The sequence below is a fragment of the Balaenoptera musculus genome, chromosome 16, assembly GCF_009873245.2.
Source record: "Balaenoptera musculus isolate JJ_BM4_2016_0621 chromosome 16, mBalMus1.pri.v3, whole genome shotgun sequence".
NCBI classification, from domain to species: domain Eukaryota; kingdom Metazoa; phylum Chordata; class Mammalia; order Artiodactyla; family Balaenopteridae; genus Balaenoptera; species Balaenoptera musculus.
Window position 1 is genome coordinate 35,332,627 of NC_045800.1, and position 17,596 is coordinate 35,350,222.

Here is a 17,596-nt window from a genome sequence, read left to right on the forward strand (position 1 = left end):
GCATCCAGATATTCCTCAAGTAATGCACCACATGTAAAAAAAAAAGTGCAATCAACGAAAAGTTATAGGACAGACAGACAAATGAGATATGCCAAGCAGTCAAGCAGAAATAAACTTTATTTTTTCAATACTTTACAATAGGAAAGATTGAGATTATACATTATCAAGAATTCCCCCAAAATAAAAGAGAAATTAGGACACTGAGAGGCAACATAAAAAGAAACTGTAGAATTCTAAGTGGTTCCTTGAGTGGAAACCCAAGGAAGGACAGATTAGAAAATCATTCTGCAAAGTTCATTTAGAGAAGAGCCTCAGGGGTCCCCAAGGGGTAAAGGGATCTCTATTTCTTTCTTCTCCCTTCATCACAGCAGCTCAATTCTATTATATAATGAATTTCTACCACAGATTTTGTTTGAAGAAAGCAACGATCGATGGCTAAAAACTGAAAACTGTTGAATTAGGTGACTGTCATCTCTTCCAATCTGGGATGCTATGTGTATTGTTTACTGAGTAATTTTTTTTTAAGTTCCTGGGTAAGAAATAATGACTTTTAGCCTTGATGAAAACCTGATTATTCCATGAATAAAATGCTTTGTTTTCTTTAAATCCACCTGACTTTTTTTTGAGGTATAGTTGACATATATTATATAAGCTTCAGGTGTCCAACATAGTGAAATCACCTTGACTTTTAAACTTAAGTATACCGTTTCTACAAATAGGAAACCAATATTCTCCTAATAAAAATTATAACTCTTATAAAAATGTTCATTTCGGATATTCCTTAAAACCATCTTACATGCCACATTTTAGAATACATTTCTCTACTGAATGTTCTGGAATGAATGACTTTTGTGATTTTAAAAAAATGCTTTGTGTACAAATGCCAACTACAGAACTTCGCAATATGAGGAGCTATGTTTTTAGTCAAGTTACTTAATTTATTTCCTTCTGTTCCATGATCTCTGGCTTAGTTATGAAATAACAGAGGGTAAGAGAGACTGTGGTTGGGGTAAATAACAGGAGTTACCATGGTAACCAAGCAACAGAAGATAACAGAAGAGAATCCCAGAAAAGATGATAGGTCAGAATAAATATGTCTGGCTGGGGATATTCTTAAGAGTGTATTGTTAGAAAAAGAAGGATAACTTGACCAGTGGGGTGTGGTTAAAAGGAAGAGAGAAGGAAGGATATATAGGAATAATGTTTCTTGAGTAAATCCACAGACTTTCTAGCAAAAAGATATAGAAAAAGTATCTGCAGGACTACTCTGAGGGAAAAATACCTATGAAAGAGTAAATAGCTTAGGAAGTCAGGCATTTCATCTGCTAAATAGAAAACAACTCACTGGATTACCAAAGATTACCAAAAATGAAGTATACCTTTGCTTCATGTTTCACCACTACTTCGACAACATCGTTATGAGCTTTCTCAGATGCAACGTGTAGAGGAGTCAAGAATCTTAAAGAGAAAAAGTCAGCCAGACAATGAATGTATTTTCCAAAAATAAAAGTGTCAATAATTTTTAATTATTAAAAGCATACTTACTCTTTAGTCTTTTCATTGATGTTTGCTCCTTTTCTTAGCAACAGTTCACATATTTGCTTTCTTTTGGGATATGGAGATGCGGCAGCACAATGCTAGATAATTTAAATTGCAGCATTAATCAAGGACTATACATAACTGATTTTTAAGAACTTTCGTGTTTCCAATCAAGAACAATTAAGAAGTTATTTCATGTCTTTGTTTCATTTTTGACTTAACTTTGCTCTTCAAAGACTTTCTTTTGGATAGAATGTGCAATGATTGCTAAATTCTGACAGGGCCTGAAAACCCTATTTAGCAAGTGATATGTTATTAAATATTTTGATTAAGCTTCATAGTTGTCCTACATCTCTGAAAAAGCTACTACTGCTGTAATGAAAAACTTAAATTGTGACCAACAGTCCTTTCAAAACTGTTCCCAAAGAGCATGGTGTTTATGTTATTTTTCAAAGGTTAATAAAACACCCCAAAGCTTGGGATTTCTTTACATGAAGAAATAACACAGCACTTGTCAGCTCTGGATTCTGCTTAGAAAAACACTGATGGAATAGCCGACAAACTGGGTGGTATTTATATCTTCCTCAATGAGTTGCTCCAGCAGGATAAGGACCTTGAATTACTTGTTTGGTAAAATCAGTGGTAGAAAATTATATACTCTGAGTTGGAGGCTGCAGGATCTATGTCTATGATGTACCAAGGAGAAAAGGAGATAGGAGGTAGGGATTTGCCAGTTATAAACCCAATAAGTATCTCACGGTCATGTCCCAGATCTTTGTCTCCCCAACATCCAGGATTATACCCATACACAATAGGTGTCAGAATGAGTGAACGACTAAATTAATGCATGAAAGTTAAGTTAAAACTGAAACCTGAGATTTCATGGAATAAAAGTTCTGGATAACTGTCAAGCTAACCTGTGCACACATCTAAACACAGTACATATGAAATGTGTCTGATTTAAACCTATTGCTAATTATAAAGCTTATCTAACCTTCATGACTTTGCTTCAGATTCATTCTTTGATGTTGTTGCTGTCACCAAAATCATTCCTTTGCCCTCAATAAAATCATTTCTAATTGGTGAACACAGCTCTTTTGATATGTTTTGAATAATCATCCCAGGACATCTATCAGGATGGCACAGAGAATGGAAAATAGTTTATATCCAAGAATTCTTGAGCTCATCCATTTCAAATTGCACCCTTACTCTTCTGCCCCATCCTGTTACAGACAGGGCCTGTAATCTCTGGAAACCTGGAAGACAATGTCTCTGCAACACAACTATCTACCAACAGTTAATTCCTTGTATTTTAAGGTTAATAAAAAAAATGAGTGGTTTAATAGTAGAATGCTCAGAGGAAAACAACATGTAGAATTAACTTTTCAGACTGGAAGATTTTCCATGTCAGTTTTTCCAAGTTTCCCTGTACCATCTTGATACTGTTATGATTTAAATTTTGCAGTGGCATTTCTTATTAGTCTGCAACTTTGCTATTTTTTTTTAAACACAGATTTTTTTTTAAAGTAGCAAAAAGTTCTACAATGTTTTATAAATAGGTTTCTACATAAAACTTCAGAGTTTATACCATGGCATAAGGAAGAAAATTAACCATAAAAGATATTAGGTAAGTAAAGCTACTACAAGTTAAATCTGCCCCTAAAGACATTAATTTACGTAGCGTCATCTTCCCTCACCGAAAGCACATTCTGCAACTCATACAGCTTTGTTCCTTAAATTTCTACTTCTAAGGTAGCCTCTGATCACAACATTCCCCTTCCTATCTTCCACCACTTACCTCTACTAGCTTCCATTCTTTTCTTACTGCTTTTCCAAAGACTGCCCAGTTCTCATCTACTTTGTTACAGCACCACAGAGCTGACATTACCTCTATCAGGCAAGCTGCCTCTACTCACACAGACACTTTACTCACACAGTATAAAGGGGGTATATACAGACTTTAGATCTAATTCTGAAAAAATTACAATACCAAAAGGAAAATCAGTGGCTTTTATCTTGATGGCAAGATTATTTTCTTTTTCAGTGGGTTCCAAATTTTCAATCATAAACATTTATGCTCTTTATAATTAAAAAAAGCAAATGATATATATGATTTATGATAATAGAAAAGTCACATATAATACATGCCAGTATGTGAATAAAATTTTTGTCTGGAAGGATGTGCAAATGAACAACAGTACTGCATTTTGAGCGGATGTGGTTGTCTATTTTTCTGTATTGTTTGAAATTTTTTCTTTATATACCTGCAGGCATTAATTCTTAAAAAGCACATCTTTTTAAAACAATACTGTTATTAAAAGTAGGACATTATGTTAGTTATCCTGCATCACCGAAAGAAGTAAGACATGATGATTAATTCAGCATGTTTTTGGTTATTTCATTTTAAAAACTTAAATCTGAAACATTACCAATGCTGTTTCATGTGTTTGAGGATGCTTAAAATTCACCATTTCCAGAGACAGATGTTTTTTGATTCGTGTGACATCAGCTTCCCGTGCAGCTTGAAGCAACGAGTGGCCTTTAAATTCATCTAGATGAAGAAAAAGCATTTAAATCTGCATGAGAATTATCAAATTTATGGGACTTGCCAGACACAGTATTTTTCTTGAACTTATTTTCAAAATTATCTACCAAGTAGCCAGAATGAAGCTCTAAAGATATTCTCCAAATATAACCCTTGGAAAGGGCGACAGTGGTATGCCAGCTCCCCTCAGTTATGACCTCATTCATTCCCATGTGTATACAACATGGCCTATTCAAGGTCTATTTCGGTCTGATATATGGATTATTGCTATATATTCCCAGACCAGAGAGTTCTGAGAATTTTCCAAAGCACAGAACTTTTCTCAGTAAAGAAATAAAAGAAAAGGTGATCACTGTCCCCATATTAACGTTACAGCAGCAGCAGATGGTTCTGCTCACACATCAGAGAACTGGGGACTAGACTAGCGGGATATTTCTAAGAGCCACCTACTGATCAATAAATGGAAGAGGGCATTTTCTCAAGATTCCTCGCTATTATTCATCGGACTTGTGAAACCACCCATTATCTTTTACTATTCCAGAATAATACAAGCTTAACACAAGTTTCCTATTTATGTATAGTAATACTATATCTGAAATATGTGGCTATTTCTCACCACTACATCTATTTCAGTTATAGACAGAAAAGCACAGAATTGCCCAGATACCAAAGAATATTAGATGGTAAGATCTGGGGACTATGTTTACAAGACAGCAATCCTACAAATAACACTTCAAAACTTCATAGCAGCTAATAAGAAAGTCACATCAAAGATAGGAATAAAGCTCAAATTCTTTCTTTCCAAAAGCATACCATCTATAAGAGTAACACACACAAGAAGCATTTAACTTGACTTGAAAAAAGCAAATACAAATATACTTTCTTTTCATAGCATCTTAAGAGCAAAATGAGTAGAAAACTTTCAAATGATTAAATATGTTAGTGTGAACAATAATAGATACCCATGGTTAAGGAAAATACCTTATTATTCAAAAATTTCCAAAAAACAAACAAGAAAGAAAAAATGTTAGTTTACTGATGTAAGAGCTTAGCTGAATGAACAGTCATCATTTTATACTTACATGCTAATCTTTCTTTTAACTGTGGTGTGGGAGCCAAGTCTATAGCACTTTTATTGTGACAATTCAGCAGTGTTGGATCTGCGCCGTAACTTAGGAGAAGAGAACACACTTCAACTCTGTTCTTGGAAGCTGCCTCATGAAGAGGAGTGAACTGCCACAAGTCCATTGCATTTACGCAGGCACCATGCTGGGGGTCGGGTAGGGTGGGTAAAGCATATATTTAGCGCTCAATTTTTAAGAGAATTTAGAGTTATCAGTAGTGTGTAATTTAACATCATGCAAGCTTAAAAAGGTTATGTTCCCAAAGGTCACTTTTCAAACCAATTACTTCAGAAAGAGTAATTTTTTTCCCCACAGAAGAACAGTCAGTGGTTGCTAGGCCTACCCACAAGTGCCTATTTAACTTTTGTTAAAAAACAGTTAAAAATGAAGCTTTATATTTAACCTGCATCTTTTCCAAGAACTATTTTTTCCTTTCCTGAGATATAATGTACATATGGTAAAATGCACAGTTCTTAAGTATACAGTTTGATGAGTTTTGACAAATGTATATATCCATGAGACCATCACCCAATTCAAGATAGAGGATGCTTTCATCACCCCAGAATGTTCCCTCATGCTCCTTTTATAGACAATTCCTGCCCCCATTCTGACTGTTAGCACTATATATTAGAATTACATGTCCCTGAATTTCATAAAAGTAGAATAGCACAGTATGTACTTTTGTGGCTAGCTTCTTTCACACAACGTTTCTGAGATTCACTCATGTTGTTGTATCAAGTTTGTTTTTATTGGGGACTTCCCTGGTGGCGCAGCAGTTAAGAATCCACCTGCTGGGGCTTCCCTGGTGGTGCAGTGGTTAAGAATCCGCCTGCCAATGCAGGGGACACGGGTTCGAGCCCTGGTCCGGGAAGACCCCACATGCTGCGGAGCAACTGAGCCCGTGTGTCACAACTACTGAGCCTGTGCTCTAGAGCCTACGAGCCACAACTACTGAGCCCATGTGCCACAACTACTGAAGCCCGCACACCTAGAGCCCGTGCTCCACAACAAGACAAGCCTCTGCAATGAGAAGCCCGTGCACCACAACGAAGAGTAGCCCCCGCTGGCCGCAACTGGAGAAAGCCCCGCGCAGTAACGAAGACCCAACACAGCCAAAAAGAAATAAAATTAAAAAAAAAAAAAAAGTTTGTTTTTATTGCTGAGTAGCATTCCACTGTATAGATATATCACAATTCACTTATCCATCATCCTGTTCATGGGCATTTGGACTGTTTCTAGTTTTTGACTATTTTGAATAAGTTGTTATGAACATTCATAACAACTATGAATGTTGGATACATGCTATGATTTCTCTTGGATAAATCCCTAGGGGTGGAATTGTTGGGTTCTGTGGAAGATGTATGTTTACTTTTAGTAGAACTGCCAAACAGTTTTCTAAAGTGGTTGTATTATTTTTGTATTGCCATCAGCAACGTTCTGAGTTCCAGGGCTCCACATCCTTGCTAATATTTGGTATTGTTAGTCCTTTTAATTTTAGACGTTTCCAAGCATTGGATTTGGATAAACCACAGAGGTCATTCTAGTTCAACCTCTCATCAAACACAAAATCCCTTCCATAGCATTTCTGCAGAAGGCAAACCAGCTACTTACTCTTTTAGTACTTTCAATGATGGGAAACTAATTCTCAACGAACAGTGTTTTAAAACTATTAGATTACTCCTGACTCCCCTGAGCTTGACTGCTCTAGTAACTGCACCCTCACCTCACTTAGCGTCCTCTCTATATATGACCTCTAATCATCCTCCCACTCTTATTTAGTGAACACTAGGTCTTAGGAAAACACCATTCAGTTGTAAGCCCCAATGCAATCTCTCATGTTTCTCTCATCCACAATTAACATTCCAAATATTCTGTTAAATTCAAGATTCAGTTTTACAATAAGCAAAAGCATTACTGTTAAATGTGTAATATTATAGTCACATTATACATTTTAAAAGGCTTATGGGCTACTCAGAGTAGCTAATCATTATAGTAAAGTTATTTCTGTGGGAAAATATATTCGGTGGTAGCACATGCCCAAAAGGAAGCAGAGAGGCATTGGAAACAAATGCCCTCTTTCCCTTCTCATGGCAGCTGCTGACAGAATGAGGAAAAGTTTCAAGGGCAGAATGAAAGCGGAGTGAGAGAAGTCTAAAGAATGTCAAATATATATGTAGAGACTGGGGGACAAAAAGAAATGGGTGTGGGTAACATCCTTGAACCCACTCTCAAAGAGAATATATAGCTTCTATTCTCATCCAACAGGGAGCAAAACAAGAAGTTTCTTGCCAGTCCATGGAACCTGCTTGTTAAACAATAGCTGCCCAGCATAAGGGAAGAAGTGAAGCTTACCAAGTAAGCCTGTTCCAACCCAAAGTACAACTGGGCAGGTCTTGAAAATCTAACTGGTGGTTTTAATAACATATGGTCCACTAAAAATTACTTCTGATATTTTCAAGAGTTTTGAAACTTCAAAACTTTATTCTGATATTCACAAAATGGGAAAGCTACTTTATATAAAAAATCTTATGGTATCTCAAAATTCTCAAAGCAGTCAGATGCTGATCTATCAATCATCCACATTTTGTAATGATTATAAATACTCCTTCTATATCCACCAAGCACTAAAAACACAAAGAAGACATACATACTATGTATTTCAAGTAATTTTATATAAGAAAAGTATACAAGAACTAACCTTGACCAGAAGTTCAGTTACTTCATAATGACCATAGGAACAGGCATTGTGCAGGGGCACCAGATCACTACAATGCGAGAAGGGGGAAAACCCTGTGTTATTACAGATTCCCTAGGCTTTAGTTTCTTTAATTTTAATTAAATTTATGCAAATTTAACTAGCAAATAGCTTATGTGACCTTCTAACAAAAGTTCATAAAACTTAATAATATCTATTTGAACCCTAAGTCCTAACAATTCTAACGCCCAAGTCTCTTTCAAATCCACCCCCCCCACCCCTGCCCCCACTGTTACTGCCATCCCCTTAGTTTGGGCCTTGTTTATTCCTCCCTGTACTACTGAAATGGGCCCCACTTCAATTTAGCCTCCAAGCTATAGCCAGATTTTTCTAAAAGGTAAATCTGATATGGTTAGTCCTCGTTTTCATGTCCTTCATTGCTACTTCCTTGCTTTCAAATGATGGTTCCAACGGTTTAGCCTGGCATACAATGATCTGACTCTCTAGCCTTACCCTTCGATAACGGTGTGCTAAACCACTTAAAGTTCCCTGAACTCCATAGTATCCCCTGCGTGTAATGGGATAGATTTCCCTCCCTTCTGACTTCTACACATCTTCTCCAAACTCAGAGCTCAAACACTGGCTCTTCTTTGAAACTTTTTTTTTTTTAAAGATTCTGTAAAGTAAACTGCTATATTCCTTAATATAAAACCCAATTCCTTTATGACGGCAATGGAGGAAGAACTTTCTATACAGGAAGGTACAGCAGAACCTTAAAATCCTGTATTGTATCTGTAAGCTGCTCCTCCTTGGGAATCACTCACTAATCACCACAGACATCATCATGATGGTCGCTGTTGAGGGATGGCCACCGCTGAGTGATGGCCACCCAAGGCTTAGTTTTTGGTTCTATCAGTCCTCTCTGTAGAGGCTCATGGCTTTCCTCACCATTTTGATTATGATTTCTTACTTACCTGAGCACCAATTTCATTCCCAACTATCTACTAGCTACCTCTACCCGAGTTCCCATCATCATCTCATAAAAACCAAGACTTCTAAAAGTGAATGCAATGTTTTCCCGCTCCAAAGTAATTAATTTTCTCTACTGGATTTCAGTATGTGTATCATTGGGTCTCACTCATTCAGCTTCAGAATATGAAATGTAATAATCTCTACTATTCTCCCTCATCACATCCAGATATTCAACAAACCTTAACCATTCTTACACTGTAATATCTCTTGCATCTGTGCCTTTTTATTTCCATTTCCTCTGCCACTACTATTGAAGATCTCATTATGCCTGAACCCCTACAATGCTCACTCTCCTAACTGCTCTTTTTGCCTCTAGCCTCCTTCTTCAATCAACCCTACACATTGCTGCCAGAGTGTGTTTCCTAAAACTCCTCTTTTCATAAAACTCCTCTTTTAGAAGAATCATTCCCCTTGCTTAAGATACTTCAACAGCTATTGTGGCTCACAGAATCAAGCTTGAATTCCTTAGGCTAGAATACCAAGTTCTTTAAAAGCTGGTTCTTACCTATTTCTCCAACCCTAACCTTTACTTCTCCCCTATATTAATCATAGGCTTCAGCCACGTTGGTCTAGTCATTGTTTCTTAATATATGCTGCAGTATCTGTTGTAGCACCTTCCCTCACATCAATTCTCTTGCACAGAGTGATGTTTCCTAAACTCTCTGCTTTCTTGAACTAAGTCCAGGTCAAGTATCACCTCCTCCTGAAGGATTTCTCAACCACTGCAGCCAGCACTGAGCATTCCCTCCTAAGAACTCCTGTAAGTGCTATCCCTTTCTATTTATCACCTCACACTTAGTAGAGAACGTATACTGCTAGGTATCTTTTCATGCCTCCTAGAGTACAGTGTAAGCCCTATGGGTGGTGGCCTTAAGGTTTTATAATTCCCTATGTTCTCAGAGCAATCTGCATATTACAAAAGCTCAATAAATGTTTTAGGCTGTTTAGTAAAAAATATGATTTTTACAAGATTACAGAGATTATCATAAGGACAATAACATTTAAAAAATCCTTTTTGTTTAAATGCTTATTTACCCTTTATCTTTAGCATGAACATCAGCTCCATGTTGCAACAATAGCTGTACTATCTTTACTCTGTTGTAACCTGCTGCCAAATGCAATGGAGTTGACTGAAATGTTAAACAGACAAATTAATGAAATTCAATAGCTAAAAAATATGCATGAAAAATCCAAATATAAAACCAGAAATCCAGAAAAACCTTTATAACTTCACTGTCTAAATAACAGTAATAATCTGGTTTTACAAAATCCAACATATATACCGAAGGCATAGTATAAAAGTTTATAAGTTCACTATTGCAAATAGGAAGCTACCAAAATGTTTATTATTAACAAAGTTTTACTAAGGTTAAGAATTAATCCAAATTATTGCTTAAAAGAAAATATCAGCATTTTCGTCAAATGTTTTCAGTTAAAAGATAAACACGATTTCATGTTACCAGGAGATGCACACAAACTTAGTTGCAAAAGGAAGTACCTTTCTGCCATCACTTGCATGGCAGTTGACATTTAATGGTGTAAGCAGAGCCATCATTTTTTCCTCATTGCCACTCCTAGCATACAAAAAAATGTATTAGCAATTTGTATTCTTTATCAGATCCTATCTGGAGACATGTATGTGACCACTAAAAATAAATTCATTCTCTTTTAGAGTTTGCTTATTGTAAAAATAAAATAAAATTAAAAAATTAAAAATTAAATGGTGAAATGTTTATGGTACATGCTTATAACACTAGTACACACCTGGCACTTTCTAAGAGTTCATCTTTCTTATATTCACCTGTGAATTAGGGGGAAAAAAAAAAGCAGAAATTAAAAAAAAATTAATTACAAAAGTAATGTCAGTTTTATGCATAAAGATGCTCAGTGAACTATATTTAAAGTAGAAAAAATTGGAAATAAATTTCCAATAAATGGAAAATAATCAACAGAATACTGTGCAGTTTAAAAATATTTATATGAAGACAGACAGAATACCTTTGTTATGAAAGTGAAAAAAAAAGATTCAATGTTATATAATGAAACATGACCACAACTATATGAAAACAATATGCACAGAAAGAGGAAAGCCAAGAAGGAAGTAAATCAAAATTTTAACAAAGTTTATCTTAGGGGGTAGGTTATGGGTAACCTTTTCCATTTCTTTTTTACTCCTCAAATTTCATAAAACCAATGTTATTTGTTTAACAGACAAAAAATGCATTCACAACTTCATTCAAAATCAAAACAAAACAAAATCCAATATAAAAATATAACAATATCACAGAAATTACAAAAGATACTCTACAGCATCACCAATGGAACATAATCATTAACATTTTTATGAATCCAGAAGATTTTTCTACACTAAAATTGTTTTATTACAATGCTGCTTTAAATATATACAAATAGGGCTTCCCTGGTAGCGCAGTGGTTAAGAATCCGCCTGCCAATGAAGGGGACATGGGTTCGAGCCCTGGTCCGGGAAGATCCCACATGCCATGGAGCAACTAAGCCCGTGCGCCACAACTACTGAGCCTGCTCTCTAGACCCTGCGAGCCACAACTACTGAAGCCCGCGTGCCTAGGGCCCACACTCCGCAACAAGAGAAGCCACCGCAATGAGAAGCCCATGTACTGCAACGAAGAGTAGCCACTGCTCGCTGTAACCAAAGAAAAGCCCGCACGCAGCAATGAAGATCCAACGCAGCCAAAAATAAATAAATAAAATTAAAAAAAATATATATATATATATACACAAAAACAGGACTAAATAAACCCCTTATGCCTATAGCCTTTATATTTACAAATGAATACAGGCAAAAACTTTAAAATCGATACAATTTAAATTAACATAATTAAGTGTTTATTTGCTTAAACAAAATCCTAACTGGTGTCCACAATATGCATTGTATATTGATTGCTGTGCAAGGCTTCTTTTGAGTCCCAAGATTTTTTAAAAAGGTAAAAATAGGGAATAGCGTGGAATAGGGAAGGAGGAAATGAACACTGAATTGTTGGTTACAATAGCTCATTTTTCTAGAACTCTTTTGGGGGACTAGTCTAAATTTTCTCAGTAATACCAGGAGAAATATCACAAAGCCCAAGCACAAAAGCTCACAGCAGAGCCCCTCAAGCTCTTGACTATTAGACATAATTCTAATGGTGATCACATGGTAGATAAGAATCCAAAAAAATAATATGGCAGAGAGTTGCTTCAGAGGAAATACTCTGATAAGGGAGAAAATATGTGAAGTAGATACTACCACTCAAAAAAGCCAGACAGTCTAAAATAAACCTAAACCTAGGGACCACAGCCTTATATATCTTAATATGTTCCAAGCACATGAATATGTTCCAGTAGAACACAATAATTGTCACTCTTCATGGTACTGAAATTGATGTGCCCAGAATCCTCTGTTTAGAAAAGCAAGAGAATGATTACTAACACACAATTATCTACCACCCCTGCCCCCAATAAGGCAGGAATCACAAATTTAAAAGCTCATAAAAAAAAAAAAAAACAAAACTTTACCTTCCTTAGACAAGAATCAAATGTCAACTGTTCAGATGCAAAAAAGAATAGCAACTGAACTGATACTATTAAAAAAATCTCATTGAGTTCATTAACTGACTGTCTACCTAGCAAGCTCCTTCTTTATATTCTTCCCAGAATACCCAAAGAGAGTATGTAGACTTACCAGTCAGCACTGCTTTGGCGGACGGGTCTGCTAAATCCAATGCCGTCCTTCCATCTGTATTTCGAATGGTTGGCTCAGCTCCATGCTGTAAGAGCACTGAAAAACAGCAACACTACCTTTCAAGACGGTAATTGTGACAATTTGATTTTAATAAATCATTTTCTCAAAAATTCTGGTCCAGAAGTCTCAAAGTAATTTAAAGACTTTTTATATCCTGATAGTAATGGTAAATGTTATATTTTAAAGATAAGAATATATAAAATATTCCATTATTTAATGTATTAGACACATTTATCTCCCCTAAGCTCAATGTCAGATTTTCCTTTGCTAAACAAGTGACTGAGGACAGATAAAGAACTAAAAGGCAAGTTTACTTGAAAGCTTGTTTTCTGTTTTCTCATACCAAATAAACACTGCCTAGAAAGATTACTCTATAATAACAAAAATGAAATTTCTAAAGCTGTGAATAGCCCAGGAATAGGGATCTGCGGGATTAAAAAAAAAAAAGAAAGAAAGAAAAAGAAAAAACCACTCTGTAGAGTTAACAAACCCCCAATCAAAACTGCTACATTACAACCCAAAAAGCATAAAAAGACTTGTGCTATACTCTGTCCATACTGTTATTTGGTTACATAAAGATATTCCATCACACTCTATAAATAGGGAGCTGGGGAAAGACAGGCAAATACATGCAGAAAGGGAAGCTCAGCTCCTGTTCCTTTACAGGGTTAATGTTCATTCCACTGTACTCCTATCTCTAACAGTGATGTCCAATAGAAATAAAATGTGAGCCACATATGTAATTTAAAATTTTCTAGCAGCCAGATTATAAAAATAAAAAAGAAACAGGTTAATTTTAACATATTTTATTTAATCCAATATACCCCAAATATTGTCATTTCAATATTTACATTTATATTGTAAGCAATATAAAATTGAGATATTTTGCATTCCTTTTCTTTGTACTAATCTTTGAAATCTGGTATGTGTTTTCCCCTTACAGTACATCACAATTTGAACTAGCCACATTACAAGTCTTCAACTACCATACTGGACAGTGCAGATCTATAACTATATCTGGAAAACCCTACATTATTAAAGCTAATTATTTATATGCCTGAAACTCAGGTACCCGAAAAGGATTCTGAGCAGAGGGCAGATAACACAAAGGACAAAAACAATCAAAAAAAGATAACACACAGGAAAGGAGAACTGGACAGAGGTTACTAGGTAATCCTTTTCTTATCTTTATAAATTACCTAACCTAATTTAAACTAAGCTCATGACTTCAGTATAAAGTGATTTGGGTTGGTGGAGGGGGTGGGAGAGAGAGAAAGAACAATTTAAGTCTAGCATAGAGCCCCTAGACTTTTCCTAGTGCACAGAACTGGTTTTCTATCTGTCTCAAGGATTTCCAGTGTCCCTGTTTTGCATCAGGAAATAGAGGTAAGGTAGCAGTCCAAAATCTCTGACTCTGTTAAGCTCAGAAAAGTCAATACCGGGTTAATGACAATTCTCAAATAAGCAGCCTTCTCACGTATAATTTTCTGTCAGTGATCAATCTGTTAGGCAAATCCTATTTCATTCATTAAAGTATCCTAAATGACTGACAGTTTTTCCTTCAAATGCTTCTTTACTTATCCTGCCATTTCTACTCTCCTACAACCACCCTAGAGTTCATGCCTTCATCATTTCTCATCTGCATTATTCTATAGCTTCCTAGCTAGTCTCCCTAATGCCATCCCTTCTACTCAGTCCTCTACCAGATCACTCCTTCAAAAATATATTGCTCTCACCACACTGTCCCCTCCTTAAAAGTTATCAATGATTCCAAACTATCTACGTAACAATATCAAGCTCCTTACCCTGGCATCCAAAGCTCCTTATAAAGAAGTCACTACCTACCTTTCTGACCTTTCTCCCCAGTACTTCCTGGGAAGACTCCGGAAGGAGTGACTCAACTCCAGCCCAGTCACTGCACTCATTATCCTCTAACACTCTGTTCACTTCCACCATGCCTTCATCTGGTTCTTTGTGTGTGTGTGTTATTCCCAAGAGAATCCATATTTCTAGAGAAGAGAAATTCTGTACTACTCTATTCTCTAAGATATTTAAGCTCAGTACCACATACAAAAAGACACTCAGTAAACAGTGGTTGGATTAATCACGAAATGTTCTTAAATATTTAAATTCAGCCTGGCAGAATTTGATCACATTAACAAATGAATTCAATTAAGATTCAGAATAGTTACAAACTATTTCAGAAAAATTCTGGAATGTAAACAGTCTTACCAATGCAAACATCAATCTTTCCTTTAATTGCAGCTTCATGGAGAGGAGTATAATTCCAATTATCACGAGCATTTGGGTCTGCACCATGTCGCAAGAGGAGATTGACTACTTCAGCATGACCAAAAGAGCATGCATTATGAAGAGGAATAAGCCCCCCATCATCACGTGCTTGGACATTTGCACCATTCTGAAGCAAATATTCAACTACATCTTTCCGTCCGAAACCTAGAAGAAAACAAATTATACACATTTAAGTTCTCCAAAGGAAATATATCAAATTAGAATCAATAAGTATAAGCCATGCTAAAATGTTTCTGGATGCAAAACAGTAACAGATTCAAGAATTCATTGATGAAATATATCACTAACTAATGTTAATGAGAAGGTCAAAGGGTCTCTTCAATGCATTAGGTAGTACTACTACTAACTTCAGAGGAAGGTTATGAAATTAGTGACTGAAAGCCCAAAGTTCAAACATTTCCCACTCTACAACAGCATTCCTAATTGCAAATAACGAGTTCTGCATATTCTGTGTGCAGACATTTTCAAGTATTCAAAGTATATATTAACCAACTCTTGCTAGAATCCCTTTCCCACATGTATCTCATAAAATGTTTCTGTTGAACTGGGGGACTATAAGACAGCAACAAAAATGTTTGTATTTGTCTATGTAGTGAAGATAGAGAGAGGTGATACTAGGCAGAAGTGTGATATGAGGTGTCTTCAAAGGAGCCCCTACTTTGCCACTTGCACAACACAAGCAACTTCTGCCTAGGCAGGAGGCCTTCTTTAGAAACCCATGTCCCACAGTTCTGCTGCCACTGTCCCCATAAGGAAAAAAACCAAAAAAGTCTCACAACTCATTTATACTGGTTAATAGATTTAGTACCAATGAGTTTCAATCTTTTACCATTCCCACATAACAGCACCTAAAATCTTCTTACAGTTAATAGTGAAAAGAAAAGGATTTCAGGCATATGTTAAAGCAGATGGGGAGATATACCTGTGTACTGGGAGAGAGAGAAAAGACCTTTACATTCATCTGAAATTTTATCAGAATATTCTTAAAACCAGCAAGCCTGAATGTAGTCCTTCTAAGAAGACCAGAGTGGAGTTGAATGAGAAAGCAACGACATACAATCTTTCCAAGGTGTACGTCTGAGGCTGGCCTGGCTGCAACTGAGGGAAGAGTTAGATGACTGAAGAGATTAACAGTTTTGTTTTGTTTTGTTTAAATATTCTAAGCTCTAGGTCACAGAGGTGGGTGTCTCTGATACTCCCTATTCTCGATCTTTGATTCTCCCTACCCTCAAAGAGTTTACAATTTAGGATGTGGAGAAACAGTAATCTCAATATACTATAACTGTCATAAAAGAGGTATATAGAAAATGCTACGAGAACTCAAAGAAGAGACTACCCAGCTGGGGGAAAGCAAAGAACAGGAAGGACTATCCCAAAGGAGAGTCCAGTGATGACATGTGAGCTGAAGGCTTACAGAAAAATGAAGGGATCATTAGGAAAATGAGAGGAGAGAAGTGAGGTGAAGAGAAAAGAGATAGGGAGTGGGAAAAAGCTAAGCAAGGAAAGAGCACTGCAGTTGAAGCAGAAGAAATAAAATGTACACAGGCATCGAAGTGTGAAAGAGCTAATCATTCATAGTGGCCAGGACACTGAATGCCCAAGTAGGCAGAAGCCAGATGAGGAAGAACCTTACAAGCCACACTAAGGTGGTGTATGGATTTTGTCCTATAGACTAGTGTTTTTCAAGCTGCTTTCAGGCAATAGATTTAATGCAATTTTTTTTTGCCTTTAAAAAAATTGAGATATAATTGACATTTAAGGTTATATTACTTTCAAGTGCACAACATAATGATTTGGTATTTGTATATACTGCAAAATGGACACCACAATACGTCTAGTTAACATCTATCACCACGCATAGTTAAAATTTTTTTTTCTTGTGATGAGAACTTTTAAGATCTATTCTCTTAGCAACTTTCAAATATATAATACAGTATTATTAACTATAGTCATCATGCTGTACATTTCATCCCCAGGACTTAATTTCACATAACATAATGCCCTCAAAGTCCATTCATGTTGCTGCAAATGGAAGATTTCATTCTTTTTTTTTTTTTTTTTTTTAACAGCTGAATTATATTCCATTGTGTATATACACCTCAGTTTCTTTATCCATTCATCCCTTGATAGACACTTAAGTTTTTTCCCATGTCTTGGCTATTGTAAATAATGCTGCAGTGGCACTATTTACAACAGCCAAGACATGGAAGCAACCTAAATGTCCATGGACAGATGAATGGATAAGACAAATACCATATGATATCACTTATATGTGGAATCTAAAATATGATACAAATGAACTTATTTATAAAACAGAAACAGACTCACAGACATAGAAAACAAGCTTATGGTTACCAAAGGGGAAATGGGGTGTGTGTGTGTGTGTGTGTGTGAGACAGATTAGGAGTTTGTGATTAGCAGATACAAACTACTACGTATAAAACAGATAAATAACAAGGTCCTACTGTATAGCACAGGGAACTTAATTCAATACATTGTAATAAACACAATGGAAAAGAATATGAAAAAGAATCTATATACATATACACACACACACACATATATAAAACTGAATCACTTTGCAATAA

The 17,596-nt window shown here is 36.0% G+C and overlaps 1 protein-coding gene across 3 annotated transcripts in view; it reads right to left on the reverse strand.

Moving 5' to 3' along the window:
• The window catches only part of TNKS2 (tankyrase 2), a 63,997-nt gene that overhangs the window by 35,815 nt on the left and 10,586 nt on the right, over positions 1 to 17,596 (reverse strand). For 2 of the 3 annotated variants that reach the window (XM_036828432.1, XM_036828429.1), the window contains exons 2-11: positions 14,928 to 15,152; positions 12,636 to 12,731; positions 10,700 to 10,736; positions 10,434 to 10,509; positions 9,971 to 10,065; positions 7,907 to 7,973; positions 5,167 to 5,353; positions 3,969 to 4,090; positions 1,546 to 1,637; positions 1,380 to 1,458 (exon numbers count right to left, since the gene is read on the reverse strand). In XM_036828432.1, the coding sequence (XP_036684327.1) occupies positions 1,380 to 1,458; positions 1,546 to 1,637; positions 3,969 to 4,090; positions 5,167 to 5,353; positions 7,907 to 7,973; positions 9,971 to 10,065; positions 10,434 to 10,509; positions 10,700 to 10,736; positions 12,636 to 12,731; positions 14,928 to 15,152 (1,076 nt within the window). The remainder of the gene's footprint in view (positions 1 to 1,379; positions 1,459 to 1,545; positions 1,638 to 3,968; positions 4,091 to 5,166; positions 5,354 to 7,906; positions 7,974 to 9,970; positions 10,066 to 10,433; positions 10,510 to 10,699; positions 10,737 to 12,635; positions 12,732 to 14,927; positions 15,153 to 17,596) is intronic. The other variant, XM_036828431.1, reaches the window with a different exon arrangement.